The sequence below is a fragment of the Lissotriton helveticus genome, chromosome 1_1, assembly GCF_964261635.1.
Source record: "Lissotriton helveticus chromosome 1_1, aLisHel1.1, whole genome shotgun sequence".
NCBI classification, from domain to species: Eukaryota; Metazoa; Chordata; class Amphibia; order Caudata; family Salamandridae; genus Lissotriton; species Lissotriton helveticus.
The window spans coordinates 503,637,603-503,661,717 of record NC_136057.1 but is presented as its reverse complement, the minus strand read 5'-3'; the positions used below and the strand labels follow the sequence as shown (position 1 = coordinate 503,661,717).

General features: G+C 48.0%; 1 protein-coding gene and 1 pseudogene across 5 annotated transcripts in view; one reads left to right on the top strand and one right to left on the bottom strand.

The window, feature by feature from the left end:
* PARP11 (poly(ADP-ribose) polymerase family member 11) overlaps positions 1-24,115 on the top strand; it is a 307,432-nt gene that overhangs the window by 141,136 nt on the left and 142,181 nt on the right. For all 5 annotated transcript variants that reach the window (XM_078673954.1, XM_078673956.1, XM_078673958.1 and 2 more), the window contains one exon: positions 11,684-11,759. In XM_078673954.1, the coding sequence (XP_078530080.1) occupies positions 11,684-11,759 (76 nt within the window). The remainder of the gene's footprint in view (positions 1-11,683; positions 11,760-24,115) is intronic.
* LOC144812698 (DNA-directed RNA polymerases I, II, and III subunit RPABC4 pseudogene) lies at positions 701-1,013 on the bottom strand (annotated as a pseudogene).

Genomic DNA, 24,115 nt, shown 5'->3' with positions numbered 1-24,115 from the left:
ATACAGGAGGTCATTCTCCCAGTACACATAATGTGTCTTGGCCTGAACACCATTGGCCTGGTCTGCAGCCTGCTGCCGCATACCCACGAGAGAAGGGCATTCTTTCTGCTCCCTGCAGAATTCCTCCCTGGAGGGGCCTCCTTCTTGCTGCCAATGGGTCAGCTCAGGCAGGTCCCCCAGTTCAGCAATCTGTTCCCCAGTAGGCTCCAGGGCATCCCCCTCAAGGTCTGCTTCCTCCTGGACCGTGGGAACAACAGGGGCCGGTTTCCCGCGCCCCCTGCGCCTTCTCTCTAAGGCCGGTTCCTGGGCCTCTCCTTCAGGCCCCAGGATCTCTTGAGCACCCCTACTGGCTGCCATTGACCGGGTGGTCACGCACGCCCAGTCAGGCAGACCCACCATCCTCAGGTGAGTCATCTTCTCCACCTTTTCCCAAGGGGAGTCCTCCAAGTCATTCCCTAGCAAACAGTCTACAGGCATGGCTTTCCTCACACAGACCTGCAGAGTACCAGAGATCCCCCCCCCCCACTCGAAGGGAACTTGAGCCATCGGACACTGACTCTCTGAATTATCAGCATTGATAACCCTACAGTAGGCATGGGGTACAACCTGCTCTTGAGACACCAGGTGCTGCCTCACTGCAGTCACGCTGGCACCTGTATCTCTAAAAGCCTCAGCTTTTTTTTTTTTTTTTTTTTTTTTTTTGGTTTTAAAATGTTTATTAACTTAGTTTTAGAAAATATAGGCTCGTAAGTCAGGACATACATTTTACATAATCTAACAAGGAGAGGGGAAAACAGATTCCAAAATAATGCTGGTGCATCATCGTGCATCAAAAACGACCAATCTCTTTGTTTGTTTCTTGTACATTATTCTGTAGCCACATTCTCTGCATCGTATGGGGTCTCTGGCTTTAATTTCATTTTCGGTGTGACACTCGCCAAAGATATAAATCATTGGTTGCTGCTTTGGGGGCGGTGCATCCTTCGGGGGCTCCATATCATGCCCTTAAAAGTCACGAGACACGTCTTTTTCCAGCGCCGAGCACTGCTTGTTTTCAGCCTCAGCTTTCTTACCATTGATGGTCACCACCTGCCCATATTTCTTAGTGTTAGAGGGCAGGTAGTTCTTAGGGACCATCTCACTGTCTCCTAGTGAGACTAGGGTCATCTGGACAGGATCTCCACCCCCGGGGACTACTACTTCTTCCCCCAAATTAACACTAGTTACTTGCCGGGGTGGAGCACCAGTGGGTGCTTTTTTACCAAACAGGAGACACTTGGGGTCACTGGCAATGTGCCCCGGGTCACCACATCTGAAACAATTGAAGGGCCCCTTTGGAACAGGCCTACCTGTCTGGGCCCCATTCTGCTTTGGGGGTGGGGGAGGCTGAGAACCTCGCTGCTGGTTCCCTTGGGGATTACTTTAGGGGCCTCGCTGGAACCCTCTTTGTTTACCCCTGTCCCCCCCACTCTTCTGCTGGAGACCCTGCCCACCCTTGGCGGAGTCTCCCACTGGACCCTTGTGGGCCCTGGTGCTGAGCCAGCGGTCTGCCTCCTCAGCAAGATTCCTCGGGTTGTACAGCTTGCTATCAATCAGGTGCTGGCGTAGCTCAGGAAAACAGTGATCAGACAAGTGCTCCCATGCAATTAAATTAAGAAGCCCCTGAAAATCATTTACCTTACTACCCTTCACCCATCCATCCAGTGCTCTGCAAAAACCAGTCACATACTCCACATACGTATTCCCAGGACGCTTTACACTCTCCCTGAACTTCTGTCTGTACATTTCAGGGGTAAGCCCATACCTGGTCATTAAGGCCTCTTTCATGCGGGGGTAGGAACTCTGTTCTTCAAGGGGCAAATCTAGGAGGGTGTCCCGCCCTTCACTAAGGATCCTTCCCCACAACCCCGCTCCCCAAGCCTTGTCAGGGAACCGGTGGGAGGACATGGCTACTTCATAAGCCCTAAACCACTGTCCTATGTCATCCCCCCTAAAGAACTCCTTAACTACATCTTTGGGTAGGTACACCCTGGACTCTACCTGCACTGGCGTTGTGCTGCCACCAGAAGGAGTTGTTCCCAAACCTCTCAGCTCCAACTCCTTCAATCTCAGGTCATGGTCCAGCTGGCGTTGCTGCGCCTCCATGGCCATTCTTTGCTTGTCCATCTCCATTTGTCCAGCTAACTTTGCCATTTCCATTGCATGTGCCCTGTCTGCTGCCCTGTCTGCCAGCTCCTCTGGTGACAGGCCTCTGCTGGGCTCCACAATGCCATCTGGTGGTATGATATCCACCGCATTCTGTGGTTCTCTAGACTCTTTCCAGGCTCTCAGTCCCTTGATGTATTGGCCTTTCTTTTTGCATCCAGTGTGTGCAACTCTAAACTTTACACAGAAGCCTCTCAATTGCTCTACTTTGTAGCCCTCCAGACCTCCGTGTTCCCAATCTACATCTTCAATTCCAGAGATCTCAGAGGGTGCTCTTCCAGCAGGGAGTGAGCCAGGCATGGCTTCAACAATGGCAGATGTCTCAACAAAATTATTTAAAAAAATGGAATCTGTGGCTGCTTTATCGGTCTGCTCTCACTATGTGGTGATCAGCAATTCACTGTATGTCAACTACAAATACAAATTCGCAAATCCTCACCGCTGCGTCCAATGTTAGAATTGGGGGTCTCTGGTTGGCGCAAGTATTCACTTGTGACAAGCAGGGACCCTCTCCTCTAAGTCAGGGTGGAGGATGACCCCTTAGAATTACCCTTGCTCACCCTCTAGGTGCGTCGCGTGAGCAGCCAAGGCTATTCTTCAGGCGTTATTCAGTTAAGCATTTGTAATAACACACACAGTAAAATGTACCAATCCCCCCACAAATGGACACCAGGCTGTGAATATATAAAAATACGTTCCTTTATGTAAAAATATATATATATTAGCAGTTCACACTTATTACAAGACCAATAACATTTTCATATGCCAACAGGTTGTAAAAATAGGCAAGTTTTTCTTAGGTATAGTTCAAAAAGGATTTCCTTCTCAGTTCTCTTCCAACACAGTTCTCTTATGCTCCCTTAGGGACTCACGGCCAGTCTCTGGTCGTCTGAGCGCTTCGCAGCGCTTCTGTATCCTCAGCGCGGTTAAAAGCGGAACACCCTACCACGGCTCATGCATCCGGCGTGAGCACTCGTACGTAGCGTACACTTTACTCACGGTTTGGCAGGAGTGGAAGCGGCTGGTCCGAGAAAGGTGAAAACAAACGTTGCGGGCCCCTAGCCCGGTGTAGAACTTGGCGAAGGCTTCTTTTACGGTAGGTCGAGTCGGGCACGGCAGTGCGGCTCGGCCCGTTCAGGGATGCCTTCGGATCCTGATGTCAGCGGGTGTGGGCACACAAGCAGGCGCGGCCCTCGACTCCTAGTACAACGGTACTGGGGTCTCCACGAGGGGGGCGGCGCGGCTTGCAGACACTCGGGGATAACGAAGCGGGGACGGCAGGGGCATGGTCCGTGCGGGCTGCGGGTCCCGGCGTAGATGACTATTGCCACTGGAATTCCGGCAGGAGTGGCGAGGGTGCTCTTAGCGCGCCCCTTTTGACAGGCGAGGGGCAGAGGAGCAGGCAGCCTAGCCCGGGGGCAGAGAGCGACTCCGATTGGAGCGAGGCTCTCACGGGGACAAAGGCAGGCAAGCTCCCGAGTTCCACAGCCCTAGGAGGGGGTGATGAGGGGCGCAGTCTTCCTCCGGCGGGAGGCACACACGGCTCGAAGTTGAAGGACGAGCAAAGGCACCAAGAACCCACTAGTCCTGGGGTTCAGATCAGGGGGCAAGCTCAATCAAGCCCTTGGAGAATGTTTCAAAGCACAAGTCAGCAAAGTCTTTTCGAAAGTCTTCTCCTCTCCTTCCTCAGCAAGGCAAGCAGCAGGCCAGTCCTCCCAGCGTCTTCTTCTCCTTCTAGTTGGGCAGAGGTTCTTTGTGGGGAAACAGGATTCTGATTTACAAGGAGCAGGGCTCCTACTTTTATACAGCATTTCTTTTGTCTTCTCAGGCCAGGGGGGCCTTTGCATAACTGCTTTCAGTCTCTGAGTACTTGTTGGGTGTACTTCTGGCTTCTGCTTTCAGTGTGAGGGGCAGGTACATCAGACGCTCCACAGGAGGTGGAGCCAGCATTGTGTTGACAGGGGTAGCCAGGAGTACCTTGATGACAGTGCTTCGCCCTTCCTGGGCCAGGTGCAGGCTGAGTCATCAGTCGCTCCCCAGGGGGCGGAGCCAGCATTGTGGTGGCAGAGCACAGCCTGATTAAGAGTCCAGGGGCACTCCTACCTCCCACTAAGGTGTAATCTTTGCATTCACCACCTGTCATCCCCCAGCTCTGTCACTCACACATCCCAGACAGTCAGATACACATACTAGCAGAGGCGGGCTGAAATGGTTAGGCAAGCAAATGCTAACTTTCTAAAAGTAGCATTTGCAAACACAGGATATTAAAATAAACTTTACTAAAAGAAGTATTTTATTATTCTGAGTTCAGGCATACTAAACTTTATTTTCTACCATGTTCCCTGAGCCTGCTGGGATTATAGAGTGTAATAATTCCAGCAGCCCATCTGGCCTAAAGGGAACAGGTAGCCTTACAATAGTGAAAAACGAATTTGGCAGTAATTCATTATTATGACATGCCACACTCATCAGAGCATGTCCTACCTTACACTTACAATGCACCCTGCCCTTGGGCCTACCATAGGGGTGACTAATATGAAGTTAAGGGAAGGTTTAGGGGCTGGCAAGTGTGTGCACTTGCCCAGCCAGCATGACAGTACCAGACTGCACGCAGGTTCTGCTATGGCAGACCCTAGACACATTTTAAGGCTGCTTCTGTGGGTGGCCCAACCAGCGCTGCAGGCCCACTAGCAGTATTGGCATTCACAAGCCCTGGCACTCCTGGTGCACTTTACTGGGGACTGACAGTAAATCCAATGAACCAATCAGTAATATCAATCACAGTTACACTTTTCATAGGGAGCACTTGCACTGCGGCACGGGTTGGCCGTGGCGCAGTGCCCTGCGCAGCGGACACCAGCAAAAACATCTGAGGCACATCAGCAAAAAGTGGAAGGGAAACTCACGCCAAGGTGCCAGGTCTAACACTGGGGACCTGGTCGAATGCTGATTTTAGGTCCACAAAGATCAGATAAAGGCTGTCGCCCTCCAGAAGCACTGTCTTCAAATAGAGGATTTGCAGCCTTAAAATCTGATCTATTGTGGACATCCTTGCTCTAAAGCCGGCTTGATAAGGACTAAGTATGGAATGCTCCTCCATCCACCTCGCTAATCGATCCAAAAGTACTCTTGCATATATTTTTTGCGAAACATCTATGAGACTAATTGGACGATAGTTGGCGGGGAGAAGTGGAGAGCCCTTCTTGAAAATCGGAATAATCTCTGCCCCCAACCAGGTCGTTGGAATTGGCATCCCTTGAAGAATAGCACTAAATAGGCTCCGGAAGTATGGGGCCCAAATAATAGGTTTGTTCCTAAAAACATTGCCTGGGATCTTGTCTAAGCCTGGCACTTTTGCGGGAGCCACTCTGTTCAATGCGGCCATTATCTCTTTTAAAGAGATTTCTGGGGCATTGGGGGAAGAATGCTGAAAGCAGGTTGGTATGCCCATAACTTGGCCTACTTCTTCCTCTCCCCTTGCATATAACTATTTGAACTGGGAACTCCAGATTTCTGTCCCAGGATTTGGCTCTATTGCCGATTTGCCCTCTTTGCAACCGGTGTTTACTAGGTTCCAAAAGGTTTGCATGTCCCTTGAACATAAAATCCACCCTCATGCTTTCCCATTTGCCACCCTCCCATTGTTTTTTTTGCAGCATTGATTGTGTTTCTATGGGCTATTCGTTAACATTAATTTGTCCTTTGCTTTGATAGCTAGGATCAGTGATTGCTTAGCCCTTCGACAGTCGCCATTATACCAGGAGTGGTCCATAGACACCTTTTGTTCGAATTTTACAACAGGAAAAAAGACGCTTGCCCGGTCACACATTAGGTTTTTGTGGTTTCTCCCAATTTCTGCTATAGCTGTATTAGGGACTGTTGCATAACTAAATTGATTGGCAACCTCAAGGTATGGAGTGACAATTTTATAAAGAGAGGCCAACTAATCCTGGGAATAACAAATGGCCCCCCATTTCAATTGCATCCTACAACCAGTCAAGGTTACCCTGGGACCGTTTAAATGATGGTTACCTACTTGGACACCCTTAGAACAAGGTGATATCAGCTCTAAGACCAGGGCATTGTGGTCGCTTTCATGTCTAGGTATAACCTTAAAATTGATCACCCAACACCAAGATTTAGTATCCATCAGGATGTAATCTAAAATGGAAGAACTTCCGGGTCTATTATAAGTGTGGTTTGATGGGAAATCGGATTTAATTCGGCCATTACAAGCCCTAAAAGAATGGGTCAATGTGAGAGGGTTTATTTGAAGCACCAAGGGGGTCCAGGCTCGGGTCTGTCGGGCATTCAAATCTGGGATTGACCAGTGCTGGTCTTCCTCATCAATGTCACCGCTAATTAAGTCCTACAGTGGCTCATACTGACAATTAAAACGCCGACAAGTACCACCAGAGTGCCATCAGTTATAGTGTGTAAGAAGCTTGACAAATGCTCAAGAGTTGATGACTTCTGGCCATAGGTAACCGGACGGGAGTAAACATTGATTAAGGCCATTCTAGTCTCGGTGGGGAAGCTCAGGATTACACAGAGTATGTTGTGTGAGAATGTGTCAATCTATTTTGCAGGGCATCCCAAATGCACAGCAACCCAGACACAAACCCCTCCTGCAGGTCTTCCCCTCCCCCCACTCGTGGCTGCCAAACAAAAAGTCGCGTAACCCAGTCTATGAGTGTCCTCTCTAGCCCAGGTCTCCTGAAACATGCAGATGTTTGGAAATCAAACCCGCAGTGTTCCAGGATAAAACAAGGAACTTGGGTTTGTTGCCAGTGTTAATAGTTGTAAAAACTGGAATCAGCTGCTGGTGGCCCATGGAGGTTTTGGAGGTTAGTGCTATCGATGGAGGTGTGCCTGATGCAATGTGATTAGTGGGGGCCCTCTCCATTTTCTCACTAAATGTAGCTTCTACTCCCTCAGCCCTCCTTGCTATCTGTTTTATTTCCCTTGATTCCGAATTTAATTGCTGTGTTGGTTCTAGTCAGTCAACGGAATCCAAGGGTGCGTATCTATTTGCAAGTGGAAGGTTAAAAAGTGGTTGATTCATATGCCCTTACCTCCTGGTTTAATTTTGCTCATATTGGCGTCTGGGCCCTTCTTCACTGACTGTCCATCGATTATTGACTGGAGCCAGTCTTGGGGGGTAAAAGTACCCTGATGGAAGGGGCCTAATGTACCCTTTGTACCTGTAATGACTTCGTATTAGGAGTGACCTGACAGCCTGTGGGTTTCTAAAATTGATCACCATCTAAATCTTTTGCTCTTTGGCCCACCCACCTCACCCTGCGCGTGAATAAAATCTCACTCGCATCCTTATAGGAAAAATGAAGTGGTTTAGACAGCCAAAAAATACAATCGTTTTTTAGCTCATAATGCGATTCCCTTTGCCCCTTTTTGAGTTCTGGCACATTTGTTAGAATTATAACATATGGTGTAGAGTCCGGGGGGAGGTTGATGCATGGTAAGTCTGAACTTCCCTCTGCGGACACATTTCGCAGATCTTGCCCCACTCTAGTTCTGCACTTTGAACCCAAGTTTTGCAAATTTGGGTTCAAAGTGCAGGGGATCTTTGCTGTCTAACAGTCTCCCAACTCCAACTTGGTTCCTGGCTTTCCAGGCTAGTGATACTATTAGTTGGTTTTAGATGTATTTAAGTGACTACTTCTTCCCTAATGCCCTGGGCTTGTGGAGTCGAATTACAGGTGGTTACTAATGCATGGTCATTTCTTAGATGGGCTTGGTGGGCTAGGGGCTAGGTCTGGTGGTGGGGGTCTTTCTCCCTAGGACCTGCCTTACTAATGTAGTCATCTAGTATGGATGCAAGATTATCTACCTTGGTGGTCAGAGTGGTCAATTCCTCCTTGATTATATTTCTTATTTCCAAATGCAGGTCCCTGACCAAATTTGACACCAACTGTGGTTTTGCTGTGCTTTCATTCACATGCCCCCCCAGCCCTACATTTCCTGGTACCCCATCTTATGAGGGATCCGTGGCCCCCCTCTTCTGAGTTTTCCCAGCTTTTGAGGCAGTTTTAACATTCCCTCTTTTTCGAGAGTCCAGAGAGGTATCCCCAGTGAGCAAGTCCTGTGTTTGCACGTCGTGTACTATTGCACGTGTTCTAACTTGGGACCTTGGGGGTCTGGATTGATGACTGGCGGAACAGATTGCAATTCAGTATTAAAGGTGGGTTTGGCTAAATTTGGTGTAATCGCTAAGCGTCTTTCAGTCAGTTCAATCTCATTTGAAACCACCCCTATGGCCCTCTGAAGCATCTTGTTGATTGAGGTAGGCTGGTGGCTTGTTGTTGATTGCGTGGATACTGACGCTTTTTTCCCTGAGCAGATACTTCTCCCCATTTTAGTTGGCCAGCGGGGGCTTCCTTGTGGGTCAATTTGGAGAGGGGACAAGAATTCAGTCACAATATAATATATTCTGCTTTGGGGGTTTCACAAGGGGCGAAATTAAAACAAATTGTAAAACTCTGTCGTTGAGTAGTTTGTTCTGGCAATATGTGGATCAATTGTACGATGGGGACACCCACCTTATAGAGCAGTTCCTACACGAGTCCCAAAACGGCAGGGTGATCTTACTACAAGGCCAAAGGGAATGGCCCAACCTGGTCTCCTTCGGGCTCTGACAGGCGCAGACGGGCCCGCCCTTGGCCTGGGCTTCGCCCGTGCGCCGCCCATGCTGCGGGAGGCGCTCTGTGCTTTTGTAGCACCTCTGGGCACTAGTGCAATGTCAGCGTCCAGGCTGCTGGGCGCAGTAGTTCTCCTAGCCTATCCCCTCACGGTTTGTGGCGTGGAGTAACAGCCGTTCCCCTCACGGCATCTGGTGAAATGACAGGCAGCTGTTCCCCTCACTGCAATCGGGTATCCCGCGCTGCAGGAGGCTCTCTGTGATTTTGTAGCGCCTCCGGGCGCTAGTGCAGTGTCAGCGCCCAGGCTGCTGGGGGCTGCTGGGCGCTGTAGTTCTCCTAGCCGTTCCCCTCACGGTGCGTGGCGTGGAGTAACAGCCGTTCCCCTCACGGTGTTTGGTGAAATGACAGGCAGCCGTTCCCCTCACGGCAAACAGGTATCCCGCGGTGCGGGAGGCGCTCTGTGCTTTTGTAGCACCTCCGAGCGCTAATGCAACATCAGCGTCCAGGCTGCTGGGTGCTGTAGTTCTCCCAGCCGTTCCCCTCACGGCGTCTGGTGAAATGACAGGCAGCCGTTCCCCTCACGGCAATCGGGTATCCTTTATATTTAGAAACATCAAAGGTGAGATTCCCTATTGACTGTGCAACTGTTTTTCCAGTTCAAACAAGGAAATTATCTATAGTCCATGATACCCAAGTTAAGCTTTTCAGGTGGAATTCAACTTGAAGCAACTGTGATCCACCTGTGTAGATACTTCCATGTACTAGGATTTTTGCAGTGCAAACAATGTCCTTTTGGTTATGGACAATAAGTGAAGTCCAAGTTGACCATCACCGTTCACACGTATTGCACTGAGCTTGTATTTTGGTTAAAAAATGAGAGTCCTTTGGGAATTTTTCAGTCATTGATTTCAGAAATTGACTTATTTTTTCAATGTAAGTAATTCTGGGAATGTAACCTAATGGTAGGGATACCATTTACGTTAGGATACACTGCATATGATGATGCAGATGGGTTCCTACTAAATCCCCCTTTACCCTGCATGATGTTCTATTTATCAACAAAGATTCTATTAACTAAGGCTCTATTCCAGAGGCCACTGAACAGGCCCTTGTTACTCCACTCCTTTAAAAAAAAAAAAAAAAACAGCTGATCATTCTAAGCTCACTGGTATTCATCCCATTTCCCTTCTTCTTTTCTCCATCAAACAGCTGTAGAAAGCTGTCAATAAGCAGCTCTTGGCATTTCTTGAGTCTAAGCAAACACAAGGAGATGATGGACGGAGCCTGAAACTTTTCAGACACTCACCCCCAGTCACAGATGTGGGTTGAATCAATCATCATTCTTTAGCTCACTTCGTCACCCCCGCTCAGAACAAGCTATATGCAAATCAGTCTTGACCCTCTTTCCTATGGAACAGTCAAGCCCGAACAGCCAAGCCAGTTCTTCCCTGAACTGGAAACCAGCATCATTTCTTGAGTCTAATCAATCCTGGACTCTACTCATTCTGAGTTTCAGCCCTATCATAGCACCAAGACAACTTTGGTCTTGGTGCTTGAGGACCTATGAATGCTGACAAACCAGGGCTGTTCTTCAGCCTTGATGGGTTTGCCCACTACATTCAACACAGTCTCTCACTTCCAACTATTAGACCATCCTTTGGCATCAGTTCAGGGCTATAGTTTTGCCTGGGTAAAAAACTATCTGTTCGAGGCATGAGTGCTGTAGCTACACATGCTTTGCATACTCTTGCCATCTATTGTTGAGTCCAGATGTTTGCAAGTTGTTTTTCTTCGAAGAAGTCTTTGCTAGTTACGGCAATAGCACTCAAAATAATTATTTGGCCCCCAAAAGCTTTGAATTCAAATGCTTCCTTTATTTTCCTTTGTGGTTTCCCAGGGCTCTTCCTAGAGCCACACTCTATGTAATCTGTATGTCTGTCCTCTTACTCAATTCATTCACTCTATTTGAAGTTCAGGAGTTAAGCTGAGTACACTCAAATTCTTCTTTCTGTAGACAATGAGAACTTCTCTACTTTTCAAACTTGTGTCTCTGTGACAGTTTGGATGAGGCAAAGCACACCCACTTTAAGTAACGAAAAAGACAGAGATCATTGTATTCTCGTCCTACAACTCTGCAATGTCACTATCCAAATTTGCCACTGTCCCTCCGCCTTCTCTGTTCGCAATTTAAGCTTCCATCTGGACCATATGTTTTCTTTCTGAAAACTCTCTTCTACATGCCTTGTTACTGAAGCTGCTTTGCTAGATTCTTCATTTTTCCATCTCGCACCCATCAGGCCACCATACTACGTAGGTTAGATTGCTTTAATACTCTCTTTTCAGGGTCTCCTTTTGCCATCTTACAAAGGCTTCAAATGATCCAAAATGCTACAACTTGCATGGCTCTGCAGTCACACAAACAAAGCCTCTATTACAGCAGCACACGGAAATTAGCTTGGCTACCTTTTTAATAAACAGGTTATCATGAAATTGGTGTCCATCATCTACCATGCCTTCCTTCATTTTGGTCTAAAATGCCTTCAAGGAAAATGTCTGTATTACTGCACTCCACTCTTGCTTCGTTCTTCCGAGGTACATCTCAATAGTCTTAGGGTAATGTCACTATTCGAAATTAGTATTAGGGACATATTTACTGCTTAAGGTGTGATGCTTAAAGATCACTTCACTGAACTGATCAACCTTACTGCCTGATTGTATAACTGTTTAAGTCTCCACTTAGAGGAAAACAATGTTAAAATGTTTTTTTTGTTGGGCTTAAAGAATGCATTTGTCTTGATACACTTGTATTTTCTACACAGAGATGAAACAAACGAATGTGACGACTGGAAAATCACGTCCAGTAAAACGAGCACCGTTTTCTATTAGTGCATTCAGGTAAGTGCAAGGAAAGCTATGCAGTTTTAGTGCATCGCTGATAAGATACCTGCAAATTTGTTTTCTGTTCCGGTAATTTAATCACCACACACTGGCTCAGTTGCTCTGATACTCCATCCTCAATAGCTCAGAAGGGGACAGAGACATGGTGTTGAGCTGGTGTCTAGCAGATATTGGGATAGAAATTACTAGAGAGACTTTGGACCATTCCTTGCAACCCAGTAATAGATTACTCCTAATCGAGAGTTGGAAAGCCGTATTGGATGCAAGCTAAATTGAAATCTAGAAGCTTTAATACATTTTTGTATAAACTAATATTCCCGGTATCATAAATGAACTCTGAATAGTTGCACACATTTTATTGTAAAGTGTTCATGAGCCTTCTTATAAGGTTGTAGTTTTTTAACATCACTAACACCACCTCTTTTGTAGAGTAGTTTTGTTGCTCCTTTAATTTTAATACTTTTAACTGCCATGCTTATGAAATCTAGAGGAACTCTTAGATTAAAAGTCTAGAACATGGGTACTCACAAACTTTGTCTCGGGGGCCAAATTTACAGTGTGGTTTGTGACCGAGGGCCGCACCGGTAGGGGCGGGGTCAGTGGGGAAGGGGGCAGGGCTAGAGCAACAAAAACTGTGACCATGAGGTTGATCACGGGTCCCTGTAGCGGACGCCTTCTTCCACTGAGCCACCAGACCCGGCATACACACATCTCTCTCTCTCACTCTCTCTCTCTCTCTCTCTCTCTCTCTCTCTCTCTCTCTCTCTCTCTCTCTCCCCCTCTCCCTCCCTACCTTTCTCCCTCCCTCTCTCTCTCCCTCTCCCTCCCTCCCGCTCTCTCCCTCTGTCTCTCTGTCTCCCTCACTCTGACTCTCTCACTCCCTCTCTCCATCTCTCCCTCTGTCTTATTCACTCTGACTGTCTCACTCCCTCTTCTCCTCTGTCTCACTCACCCTGACTGTCTCACTCTCTCTCTGTTTCCTTCTCCCTCACTCTATTTCCCTCTCCCTCACTCTATTTCCCTCTCCCTCACTCTATTTCCCTCTCCCTCACTCTATTTCCCTCTCCCTCACCTCTATTTCCCTCTCTCTCCTTCCCTCTCCCTCCTTCCCTCTGCCTCCTTCCCTCTGCCTCCTTCGATCTGCCTCCTTCCCTCTGCCTCCCTCTCTCTCCTTCCCTCTCCCTCACTTTGAGGTCTCCCTCACTCTGAGGTCCTCCTCACTCTGAGGTCTCCCTCTCTCTCATTCCCTCCCCCTCACTCTGAGGTCTCCCTCTCTCTCCTTCTGTCTCCCTCTCTCTGTCTCCCTCGCTCTGTCTCCCTCGCTCTGTCTCCCTCGCTCTGTCTCCCTCGCCCTTCCTCCCTCCTTCGCTCTCCCTCCCTCGCTCGCTCGCTCTCCCTCCCTCCCTCTCCCTCCCTCGCTTTCCCTCCCTCCCTCCCTCTCTCGCTCTCCCTCCCTCGCTCTCCCTCGCTCCCTCTCTCCCTCGCCTGCTCTCCCTCCCTTCTCCCTCGCTCTCCCTCCCTCCCTCTCCCTACCTCGCGCTCCTCTCCCTCTCTCTCTCTCCCTCGCTCTCCCTCCCTCTCTCTCGCTCCCTCTCCCTCACTTGCTCTCCCTCGCTCTCCCTCCCTCGTGCTCCCTCTCCCTCCCGCTCTCCCTCCCTCCCTCGCTCTCCCTCTCCCTCCCTCCCTCTCCCTCCCTTGCTCTTCCCTTGATCCCTCGCTCTCCCTCCCTCACTCTCCCTTGCTCCCTCTCTCTCGCTCTCCCTCACTTTGCTCTCCCTTCCTCTCCCTCCCTCGCTCTCCCTCCCTCACGCTCCCTCTCCCTCCCTCGCTCTCCCTCCCTCGCTCTCCCTCCCTCGCTCTCCCTCGCTCTCCCTCGCTTGCTCTCCCTCGCTCTCCCTCGCTTGCTCTCCCTCGCTCTCCCTCGCTTACTCTCCCTCGCTTGATCTCCCTCCCTGGGCTCCCTCTCTCGCTCTCCCTCGCTCTCCCTCGCTTGCTCTCCCTCCCTCGCTCTCCCTCGCTCCCTCTCCCTCGCTCCCTCTCCCTCCCTCTCCCTCGCTCTCCCTCCCTCTCTCGCTCCCTCGCTTGCTCCTTCGCTTGCTCTCCACTCGCTTGCTCTCCCTCGCTCTCCCTCCCTCGCTCCCTCGCTTGCTCTCCCTCCCTCACTCTCCCTCCCTCATTCTCCCTCGCTCTCCCTCCCTCGCTCTCCCTCCCTTGCTCTTCCTCCCTCCCTCGCTCGCCCTCCCTCGCTCTCCCTCCCTCTCCTTCGCTTGCTCTCCCTCCCTCCCTCTCCCTCACTCTCCCTCCCTTGCTCTCCCTCGCTTCCTTGCTTGCTCTCCCTCCCTCCCTCGCTCTCCCTCCCTCCCTCTCCCTACCTCGCGCTCCCTCTCCCTCTCTCTCTCTCCCTCGCTCTCCCTCCCGCTCCCTCTCCCTCCCTCTCTCTCCCTCTCTCTCGCTCCCTCTCCCTCACTTGCTCTCCCTCCCTCGCTCTCCCTCCCTCGTGCTCCCTCTCCCTCCCTCGCTCTCCCTCTCCCTCCCTCCCTCCCTCGCTCTCCCTCTCCCTCCCTCTCCCTCCCTTGCTCTCCCTTGATCCCTCGCTCTCCCTCCCTCACTCTCCCTTGCTCCCTCTCTCTCGCTCTCCCTCACTTGCTCTCCCTTCCTCTCCCTCCCTCGCTCTCCCTCCCTCACGCTCCCTCTCCCTCCCTCGCTCTCCCTCCCTCGCTCTCCCTCCCTCGCTCTCCCTCGCTCTCCCTCGCTCTCCCTCGCTTGCTCTCCCTCGCTTGCTCTCCCTCGCTTGCTCTCCCTCGCTTGCTCTCCCTCGCTTGCTCTCCCTCGCTTGCTCTCCCTCCCTGGCGCTCCCTCTCTCTCGCGCCCCTGCAGCCCCACTCTGACTATGGCGGGAATCACCCGGCCCCCACAGAGCAGCAGAGTCTGAGTCGCGCTCTGGTTGCAGACACTTGTTATGTCTTAGCCCTTTTTCTCTTTTCCTTACCCTCCCCTGCGCAAGCTATTCCTCTGCGCGTCATTGGTTCTGCATCAGCTGGAATGTTGACAGCTGAAAGTTCGATATGACAGTTACACACACTATTGTCAGTTGGCTCATGGTTTTCCTGAGGACACATGCATACGGTGTGTTGTCTGTTCAATAAACTTATACTTGGAATCTACACCTGGCTCCGGGGTGATAACTTTTTCTTTCGCGAAAGAAAAAGAAAAAAAAGACACGGAAGGAAGGAAAATTTCCTGTAAGAAAATTAATGAAAAGAGAATAAAGGGAAAAAAAGTATAAGAAGATGCTTGAGAAATATAAAAGAGTGGAAAGCTAAATAAAAGGAAGCCTAAAGTATATCTAAGAATAAAGTATTAAACAAGGAAAACTTAAGTGAGAATCGAAAAAGTGAATGAATGGAAAATTGCTCACCGGATGTTAAGCGGGACAACACAAGATTTGCTAGTTGTGACTGTGATTGGGGCCAGAGGAGCATCGACAGATGGCGTTCGCTGGTGTGAGGCCCCGTGAAGGCGTGTGAGGAAAAAGATATATAACAATTCATTGTAGAGCCTGTGCAATTTGAACGGAAAACGGCCTGAGCGAACCTCATTCACTGGATAGTGAGCGTGGTCGTGTTGGAATTGAAGGGAAAGTTATTGTGAGTGGAAAAGGTGACGAGCCCTGAGAGAGCGAGGAGGCGCTTCTGTGAGGAACATCGCCTCAGAAGTGTGGCGCAGTCGCTAGCGTGACGCAAAGCTGACGCGCGAGACGCCATATTGGAAGTAGGAAGTCAGCGTTATAGACGCATTAATGAACACGCACTGGTAACGTGCGTGCAACGTAAACAGCGCTATTCCGAATCGGGAAACTTAAATATCGTTGGAATAAGGAAGGAATAAATTATAAAGAACAACAGTTACTGAATTATATAGTAAACTCTTGGAAGAAAAAAAACGGCTGGAACAAAGGAATACTGATTGTGAAATAGTATTTAACCATTCTTTAAACAAAGTGGAAAAAAAGCATGTGATCTTAAGTTATAAAAAAAAAGAAGAAAGCAGAATACATAAGAAAGTGACATCAATAAAGGAAAAAAATACAATTGAATATGGCTAATAGCAACAATTACAATTTACAGCCACCAGAACCATTTTTAAAAGGAACAGGTGTACCACCAATCAAATGGGAAGTATGGAAAGAGTACTTTAGTAACTACATATCTACATTTGAGAAAGATAATAAACCAATTAAACCAGAAGAAAAGAAAAAAGTTCTATTACACTGTTTGGGTGCAGGTGGTTTAGAAGTGTATAAGAATATTACAAAGAAAGTGTGCAGGGGTGAAGAAACAAATGTATACAATGAAGCAATGGAAGATTTAGATGGTTACTATAAACCTACTGTATGCGTAGCGGTCCACAGATATAAGTTCTACAGGAGGAAACAAGGAAAAGATGAAAGTGTAGATGATTATGTGGCTGCATTGAAGAACTTGGCACTAATATGCAAATTTGAAAATATGCACGATGACTTAATAAGAGACCAAGTTGTTATGTGTGCTGCCAATCCTAACATACAAGATGCACTGTGGGCTAAAGGTGAGAAACCACTACAACAGGTCATTGATATTGTAAAAAAAGCAGAAGTAACTGGACGGTGTGCTAAGGACGTCATAAATGATAATAAAAATAAAAATGAGGAATCTAATGTTGTAGCAAAAGTAAGTGGAACTAAGAAAAAGGTTATTAATTACAGGAGCCAAGGAGCAGTGCGAGCTGAGCGCTGGTGGTGAGAGGCTTCTTGCAGGATAAAGAAGGAGCTGGTTGACTGAAAAACCCGCTTTTTTAAATACTGTGTCATATCTTTTTAATCATTTTTACTGTGTGTGGTAATTGCTGGCAGAACTTTGCACATCCCCCTGCATTTACCTTGTTCTCTGTCGGTCCCCGTTCCGTCACGGCTGTTGGTGCCGCTTGAACGGAGGGATGCGACTCCTCCCCCTCATTGCTATTAAAGCGCGAGTGTGATCGGCTGCGCTGGTGTGAGCAGCGCGAGCTGTGCGCTGGTGGTGAGAGGCTTCTTGCAGGATAAAGAAGGTGCTGGTTGACTGAAAAACCGCTTGTTTAAATACTGTGTCATATCTTTTTTATCATTTTTACTGTGTGTGATTATTGCTGGCAGAACTTTGCACATCCCCCTGCATTTACCTTGTTTTCTGTCGGTCCCCGTTCCGTCACGGCTGTTGGTGCCGCTTGAACGGAGGGACGCGACTCCTCCCCCTTATTCACTCCACTTCAGTGCTTCCTCCATTTAAGGCTAATGGGTGCGCGGACGTGCGCAGCGGGCGCACCAAAGGCAAGCCCGCCTGCACCCGTCCGCGACTGGAATGTGGCCAACGCCAGGAACGCTGCTTGTGAGGCCATTGATAGCAATAGGATTGTCTGGTCCAGGGGGGATCTACTTACGCTGAACACAGAGAAGCACTGCAGGGCACAAAGGGTTGATCTAGGAAACACGGATCTCCCTCAGGGGTGTCGGCATTGTGGCAAAGTGTTACGTGAGGTTGACTTAGTAACAATCTCGACTGGTAAACAAAAACCGAAATCGACACCCATTCCCGCCGAACTAAGCTTTAGGGCGTGCCTATTAAATTGCAGGTCCCTCGCTAGGCTCATGCTGGTGGACTCAGGGTGGGATGCCCTGTTTCTGACAGAAACGTGGCTGAATGAAGACAATTTGACTACTATTGCCTTAGCTGTCCACCAGGGTTTTAAAATGTGCTTTTCAAATCGGGAATGCGACAGAAGGGGTGGGGGGGTGGCGCTTATCTTTAAAGATAAATTCACGCTTACATCCTCCCTACCGACCACCATCATAGGTATGGAAGGGTTACATTTCTGCCTGCAAGTTAACCCCCAACTGTCCCTGGCCGGGATAATTATATATAGACCACCTGATTATATTGGGACCAGCACTAGTGAACTAATGGATATTATTGTCCAAAGCTCTCTTTTTCATCCCCACTTCATAGTAGTGGGAGATTTTAATGTACATGTAGATGGGTCTAGCTGCCCTTTGGCGGCTCAGTTAATATCTACCTTGAGCGCTGCAAATTTAATACAAATTATCACCGGCCCCACGCATAAAGCATGTCCTACCCTTGATCTGATCTTTTCCAACATTCAGGAAACCATAGCAGAGGCGCCGCAACCACTACTCTGGTCGGACCACTTTTTGATTTCCTTTGCAGTTACACTGCCTTTTGGCTGCCAGGCTGTGGGCAAACATTCCTTTCTGCATAGGAATTGGAAAAACCTTCGGCCTGACACTATTGGACCTGTCCTGGCTACCAACCCCCCCGTACTTACTGCTGACTCTAATACTGATGCAGTTGCATTGAATCAACGGATAGGCGATATGGTGGAGATTATTGCTCCAGCCAAACGCACTCTGTCGCGTAGAGATTCCCCATCAGCCCCGTGGTTCTCAACGGAGTTGAGGGCTGAAAAGTCGGCTTGTAAGAAACTGGAGTGCGCGTGGTGGGCAAACTACTGTGAATCAGCCAAGGATTGCTATAAAATAGCCATCCGGAAGATGCAAAAATCTATAAGAATAGCAAAAAAATCTTTTTTTGCCACCTCTATCCATCAAGCGGAACGATCTAGTAAAGAAGTTTTTAAAATAGTGCAGTCTTTTTTTAAGCCCAGAAGTATTGAAACAGAAATCACTCCATCTGAGACCCTGTGTGAAGATATTTCCAATTTTTTTATGATAAAATTAAGAAAGTGTATGGTGCTTTCTCCCATTCTAGTCCCACTGAAATGGCAGACACCGATGTAATCGGCACCCCCCCTCCCCCACGGCCCTAAGCCAATTCCATCTGATTTCCTTTACGGAGGCACTACAGGAAATAAAGAGGTGTAAATCCGGGGCGCCGGACGATCCCTGCCCCCCAAAGTTCTGGAATACGATGTCTGAGTCAATTGTGACCACTCTTCAGCATATATGGAACACCTCCATTACACCTGGGGTGTTTCCGGACTGCTGGAAGCATGCTACGCTCCTCCCTCTGGAAAGAAAACCCAACGGGGACCCGGAGGATCTTAGCAATCTCCGTCCTATTTCTCTACTCCAGGAAAAATTATGGAAAAATTGATACAGCGCCAACTGAATAGTTTTACGGAGAAGAGTAAGATCTTGCATGAAACACAATCAGGTTTTAGGGCGGGCTTTAGTACCGAGACCGCCCTGATTGAGGTAGCAGAGTCAGTCAGGGGGTCTTTAGATTCAGGGGCATCAGCCATGCTGGTGCTCCTGGATCTATCGGCCGCTTTTGATACGGTGGACCATGTCAGACTGCTGCAGAGTTTGGGGGATATTGGGCTTCAGGATAAAGCACTTGGGTGGCTTTAGTCTTATCTGACTAATCGCTCACAGAAAGTGGCACTGGGCCCCTATTGCTCCAAACCAAAGCTGCTGGGGTGTGGGGTCCCGCAGGGATCGGCACTCAGTCCGCTACTTTTTAATATTTATTTAGCTCCGCTCTTCACCTTGATTGCCAAATGGGGGGTCACAGCAATTTCTTATGCTGACGACACCAAACTTGTATTCCCCTATTCGGAAGTGTCGGAGGCAGGTTTTGCCAGATTCAAAGGATGTCTCCGCGATGTGGCCAGGTGGATGAACACTAATAAATTAAAATTGAACGCGGGGAAGACGGAGGTGATCTTCTTTGGGAAAGGCAGTCACCCCTCTCCTGAACTGTGGTGGCCATCTGAGATGGGCCCCGCACCAGTCCCCAGTACAAAGGCTAAAAACCGGGGGGTGAGGTGGGATGATAGCCTTTCCTTCTCCTCCCACATCCAGCAGGTTGTAGCGGGATGTTTAAGTAAATTGAGGAATCTGCGTAAGTTCCTTCTGCTTCTACCGGTTGAGTGTCGCAAAATGGTAATTCATGCGACGGTTACCTCAAGGCTGGATTACGCAAATGGCCTGTACTTGGGCCTTCCTAAATATCTGATCCAGAAATTGCAGACAGTGCAAAATGCGGCTGCGAGGCTGTTAAAACACATTCCCTTTAAACAACATGTCTCTCCGCATTTACGCGATCTGCACTGGCTCCCAGTAGCAAGCAGAATTAAATTTCAAGCCTTATCCTTGGCTTTTAGAGCGCCCCATGGAACCTGTCCCAACTATCTTAAAGCTAGACTCCCCAGGTATGCACAAGCGAGATCCTTGAGGTCGAATGCCTATTGCCAGTTGCGCGCCCCGCGAGTTAGAAAAGCGCGTCTTGGAGGTAGGACTTTCTCGGCCAGCACGGTGAGGTTGTGGAATGCCCTCCCACCTGCCATTCAGTCGGCTACATCAGAAACTAGATTTAGGAAGCTATTAAAAACATGGCTCTTTATTCACAAGATCTGAGCCATTGCTGCTTCTTTAGTACCGCTTGTAGTGCTCACATAGCGCCGGGACACCTCCGGTTGAGGTAACTGTTCGCGCTCAATAAAATTCTGTATTATTATTATTATTATTATTAAGGAAAAGATAGACCTAAGCCAAGCGGATACAGTAAACAGTATGAAGAGTTGAAGTGTTATCGGTGCGGTAGTGTAGCGATCTCGTGGTCAAGGGGGCGCATGCCATACCATCCTAGGGTACCCCGTTGTTTGTGTGTCCAACATGGTGTGAGAAACAATGGCCGGAAGCACTACGACTACCAGCATGCGAAGGGGCAGGCACACGGAGTCACAGGGCGGATCCTACAAAAGCACCTCCCTCACAAGGGGAAGGTGCTTGTCAAACAACCTGGATAGTGTGGATATGGCGGATGGTGATCCCCGCCGGATCTCAGCTTGAAGATAGAAGCCTGCTGTTTCTGGACAGCGTTTTGGACCTTGTTTCCTGGATTTCTGGTGCAGTTCGTGGATTGCGCTAAGTACAGTAGCGGAAGGAGCGCGGGCTCGCCTCCTCCGCGTTTCTTTCTATTCCTTGTTTACTCAGTCAATATAAAAGCCCGGTGTCTTTTAAACGTGCGGTTTGCGTTTACATGGCATTGGCGAGTAAAGAAAGGTCATTATTAGAGAACGCGTCTGATTTCCAAGACGCGCTCTCTGAAATACCTTTCAGCTGTAGCTTGGTGTCAAGTTCACCAGTGAACTCTGTATAGCGTTTTCTTGTGTTTGGGGAAGCTTTATCTGGATGGCTGCTGTTTCGTTTATATTTCAAAGAGGAGCATTACTAAAAGACATTTTCTTGAACTCGTGTTGTGCCATCAACAACAAAGACCTTATTCCTTGGTGAACTTCGTTTCTAGTGCTCTCCCGTCATTCTGTTCTCTGGCAGCATATGTAGACTGTCCTCTAGGGTGAAATTACAATCCAGCACTTCTCCTTTGGGTTGAAAGACACTTCCCCTGTTTGTCTTGTCTGCAGTTATGCAAAGAGCCGGAATTTCATGGTTTGGTTGTGCGACCTTCTGGTGAGTAAAGGGAGAAGGCTTCTTGACTTTATTATAGCTCACAAGAGGATTGGTGTTAATCCTTCTGTCTTGTCGTCCCCCCTTGCAGTGTGGACATTCCTTCTGGTATCGCGCAGTCCTTTTGCCCAACCCTTGAGGGACCCACAGAAGACCACCACAGCCTGTTTATTATTTTATCCACTTCCCTTTTTCCCCCCTTGGCACAAATTCACGCAGAGGGTTAGTATTTCCTCTATTGTGATCGTGTCTAGGCGGGACTGGGGGGGGACTTATCTTCAAATATCGTCTCTGCTGGTCACCAGAACAAGGTTAGTGGCGTTTATCTATTCTTGCGCTGCTGCCAATCCCGACAGGTAGCAACAAACACTTGGCTAACGATTGGAATTGTCCAGCAAGGAATAACAAATGTGGTAGGTGTGGTCTCATTGGTCACTTCCAAAAAGCATGCAACAGAAGAGAAAAAGCGAAGGTAAAGTATGTCCATGAAGAGGAAGAAGAGGAAACTAACTCATCTGACGACTCAGAATACAATTTGTGTGTACTAAATGTGACAGAGGAAACAGAAAATAAGGAGGATAATATCAACAATAAAAAGAAACCTTTGTGCAGAGTGAAGATAGGGGGTGGCGAGATGGAAATAATAGCAGATTCTGGTTCTCCATGCACAATTGTCAACCATGAAGTGTGGGAAAATAAGTTTCAAGGAGTACTAGGTAACAAAATGGAGAAACCGGATACAACATTAAAAACCTTCACGGGCGAACCCATCGAACTGGTGGGTTACAGGAAACTTAATTTTGTATTTAAAGAGAGAGAAATTAACAGCAAACTGTACGTCGCAGCCACAGGTCAATCCGTTTTAGGGTGGAAGGACCAAGGGAAACTGGGCATTACTCTTAACCCTAACAGCTCTGAACCCGTTCTTGTTATGCAACAGGACACCTTAACGAGTGGAGACCTCATAAACCAATTCCCTAAGGTTTTTAATGGAAAGATTGGTAAACTAAAAGGTTTCCAACACATAATTAGGCTAAAAGAAAACCCTACTCCCTGTGTACATAAAGTCAGACATGTACCCTTAACACTAAGAGAGGAGGTCAGAAAAGAAATAAATAAATTACTGGCAGCAGACATAATCGAACCTACAGAATCTGCAGAGTGGGTTGCACCCTTAGTTGTCGCAAGAAGACCTAATGGCAAACTAAGACTATGCATGGACTTGCGAGACCTTAATAAAAATATAATCATAGACCAGTACCCCCTACCAAGAATTGGAGAAATGTTATCCCTCACCAAAGGTATGAGCGTGTTCTCTACAATTGATCTGGCTGCAGCATACCATCAGGTACCATTGCACCGGAAAGCAAACACCTCACCACCTTCATCTCACCATTCGGGTGTTTTAGATTCAAGAGAGTACCTTTTGGTATAGCGTCTGCGGCAGCGTTATTTCAAAGACTTATGCATGACATTTTTAAGGGTGTCAGAAACATACTCATCTTCCAGGATGACATCTTGATCATAGGTAAAGATCAAATGGGAATGCGTAATCAAGAGAGAGAGAGAGGACCAGATAGCTAGTCCTTATCCCCGGGGTTATATATGATTTAATCAAAAAGAGACTAGCTCACAATTACGAAAATTACAAGGAGTAAAAGACTCGAGTATGTTTCGTCATGGGGTGGGAACACCTGGTGAGTGTGAACCTGCTAAAACTAGCGTAAGAACGAGTTCTTGCGCCGCTTCACACATATGCACTGTGTATGTGATATTCGTGTTTTAGCCACTCCACTCCCGAACTATATGTGCGATTTTTCACTTAATGGTACCACCAATACCATTACACCATAGCCGCCTATAGCCTACACCCCACCCGCTTTAGTGACGGCAACCAGATGTGTTTAATGCCATACATCCGAGTGACTCTCTTTTTCCCTGTATGTTTTGTCTCTGTCCATATAGGTTACATGTACAGGTTTTTTGAGAAGGGAATCCCCCTCTCACACATAGATAAACACTTTAGGGCGTGTAGACACATAGTCTGAATTACACACCCACTAGTTTAATTACACTCACCTTTTTATCTAGGTCCTGAAGAAAGCCAGCATATACATAAGGCACTGGCTGAAACATGTTGACCCACCGGATGTGGGAGGTCGTAACTCACCTCTAACATCCAACAGCCTTATTTTTAACCGCTGACGGAGGCCCAGGTATTAAAGTCTAATTCACCCTCGGGTACTGGGACCCCCGCCAAGCCGTTTTAAACATCACTTTCATAACACCCTTCACTGCACACTCAGCAATATACCTGCTCCGCTGCAATCAGGCGTCGAAGCTCACCCGGGACACGCTAGGTGTCAATGGGTGGGCCCGATGATGAAGCATGCCACCAACTAGGTTGGTGGGTGAGGGCTTTATGAACACACTCACCAGGTGTTCCGACCCCATGACGAAACATACTCGAGTCTTTTACTCCTTGTAATTTTCGTAATCGTGAGCTAGTCTCTTTTTGATTAAATCATAAAGATCAAATGGAACATGACAGCAAACTTATACAAGCGCTTAAAAAATTAGACAAATGTGGAATGACAGCAGAATACAATAAATGCAAATTCAGTAAAAATTGCGTAAACTACCTGGGACATGAAATCTTAAGCGATGGAATAAAATCAAAAAAAGAACTTGTAAAGGCAATCAAGGATGCACCAGCACCTGCAAACAAGGAAGAACTCAGAGCATTCTTAGGGCTTGTAGAGTACTATTCTAAATTTGTAAAAGACTTTTCAGCTAAAACGTACAACATTAGAACACTTTTGAAAACAAAAATATATTTGAATGGACACAAGGTTGCGAGGAGAGTTTTAAACAACTAAAAAAAGAAATT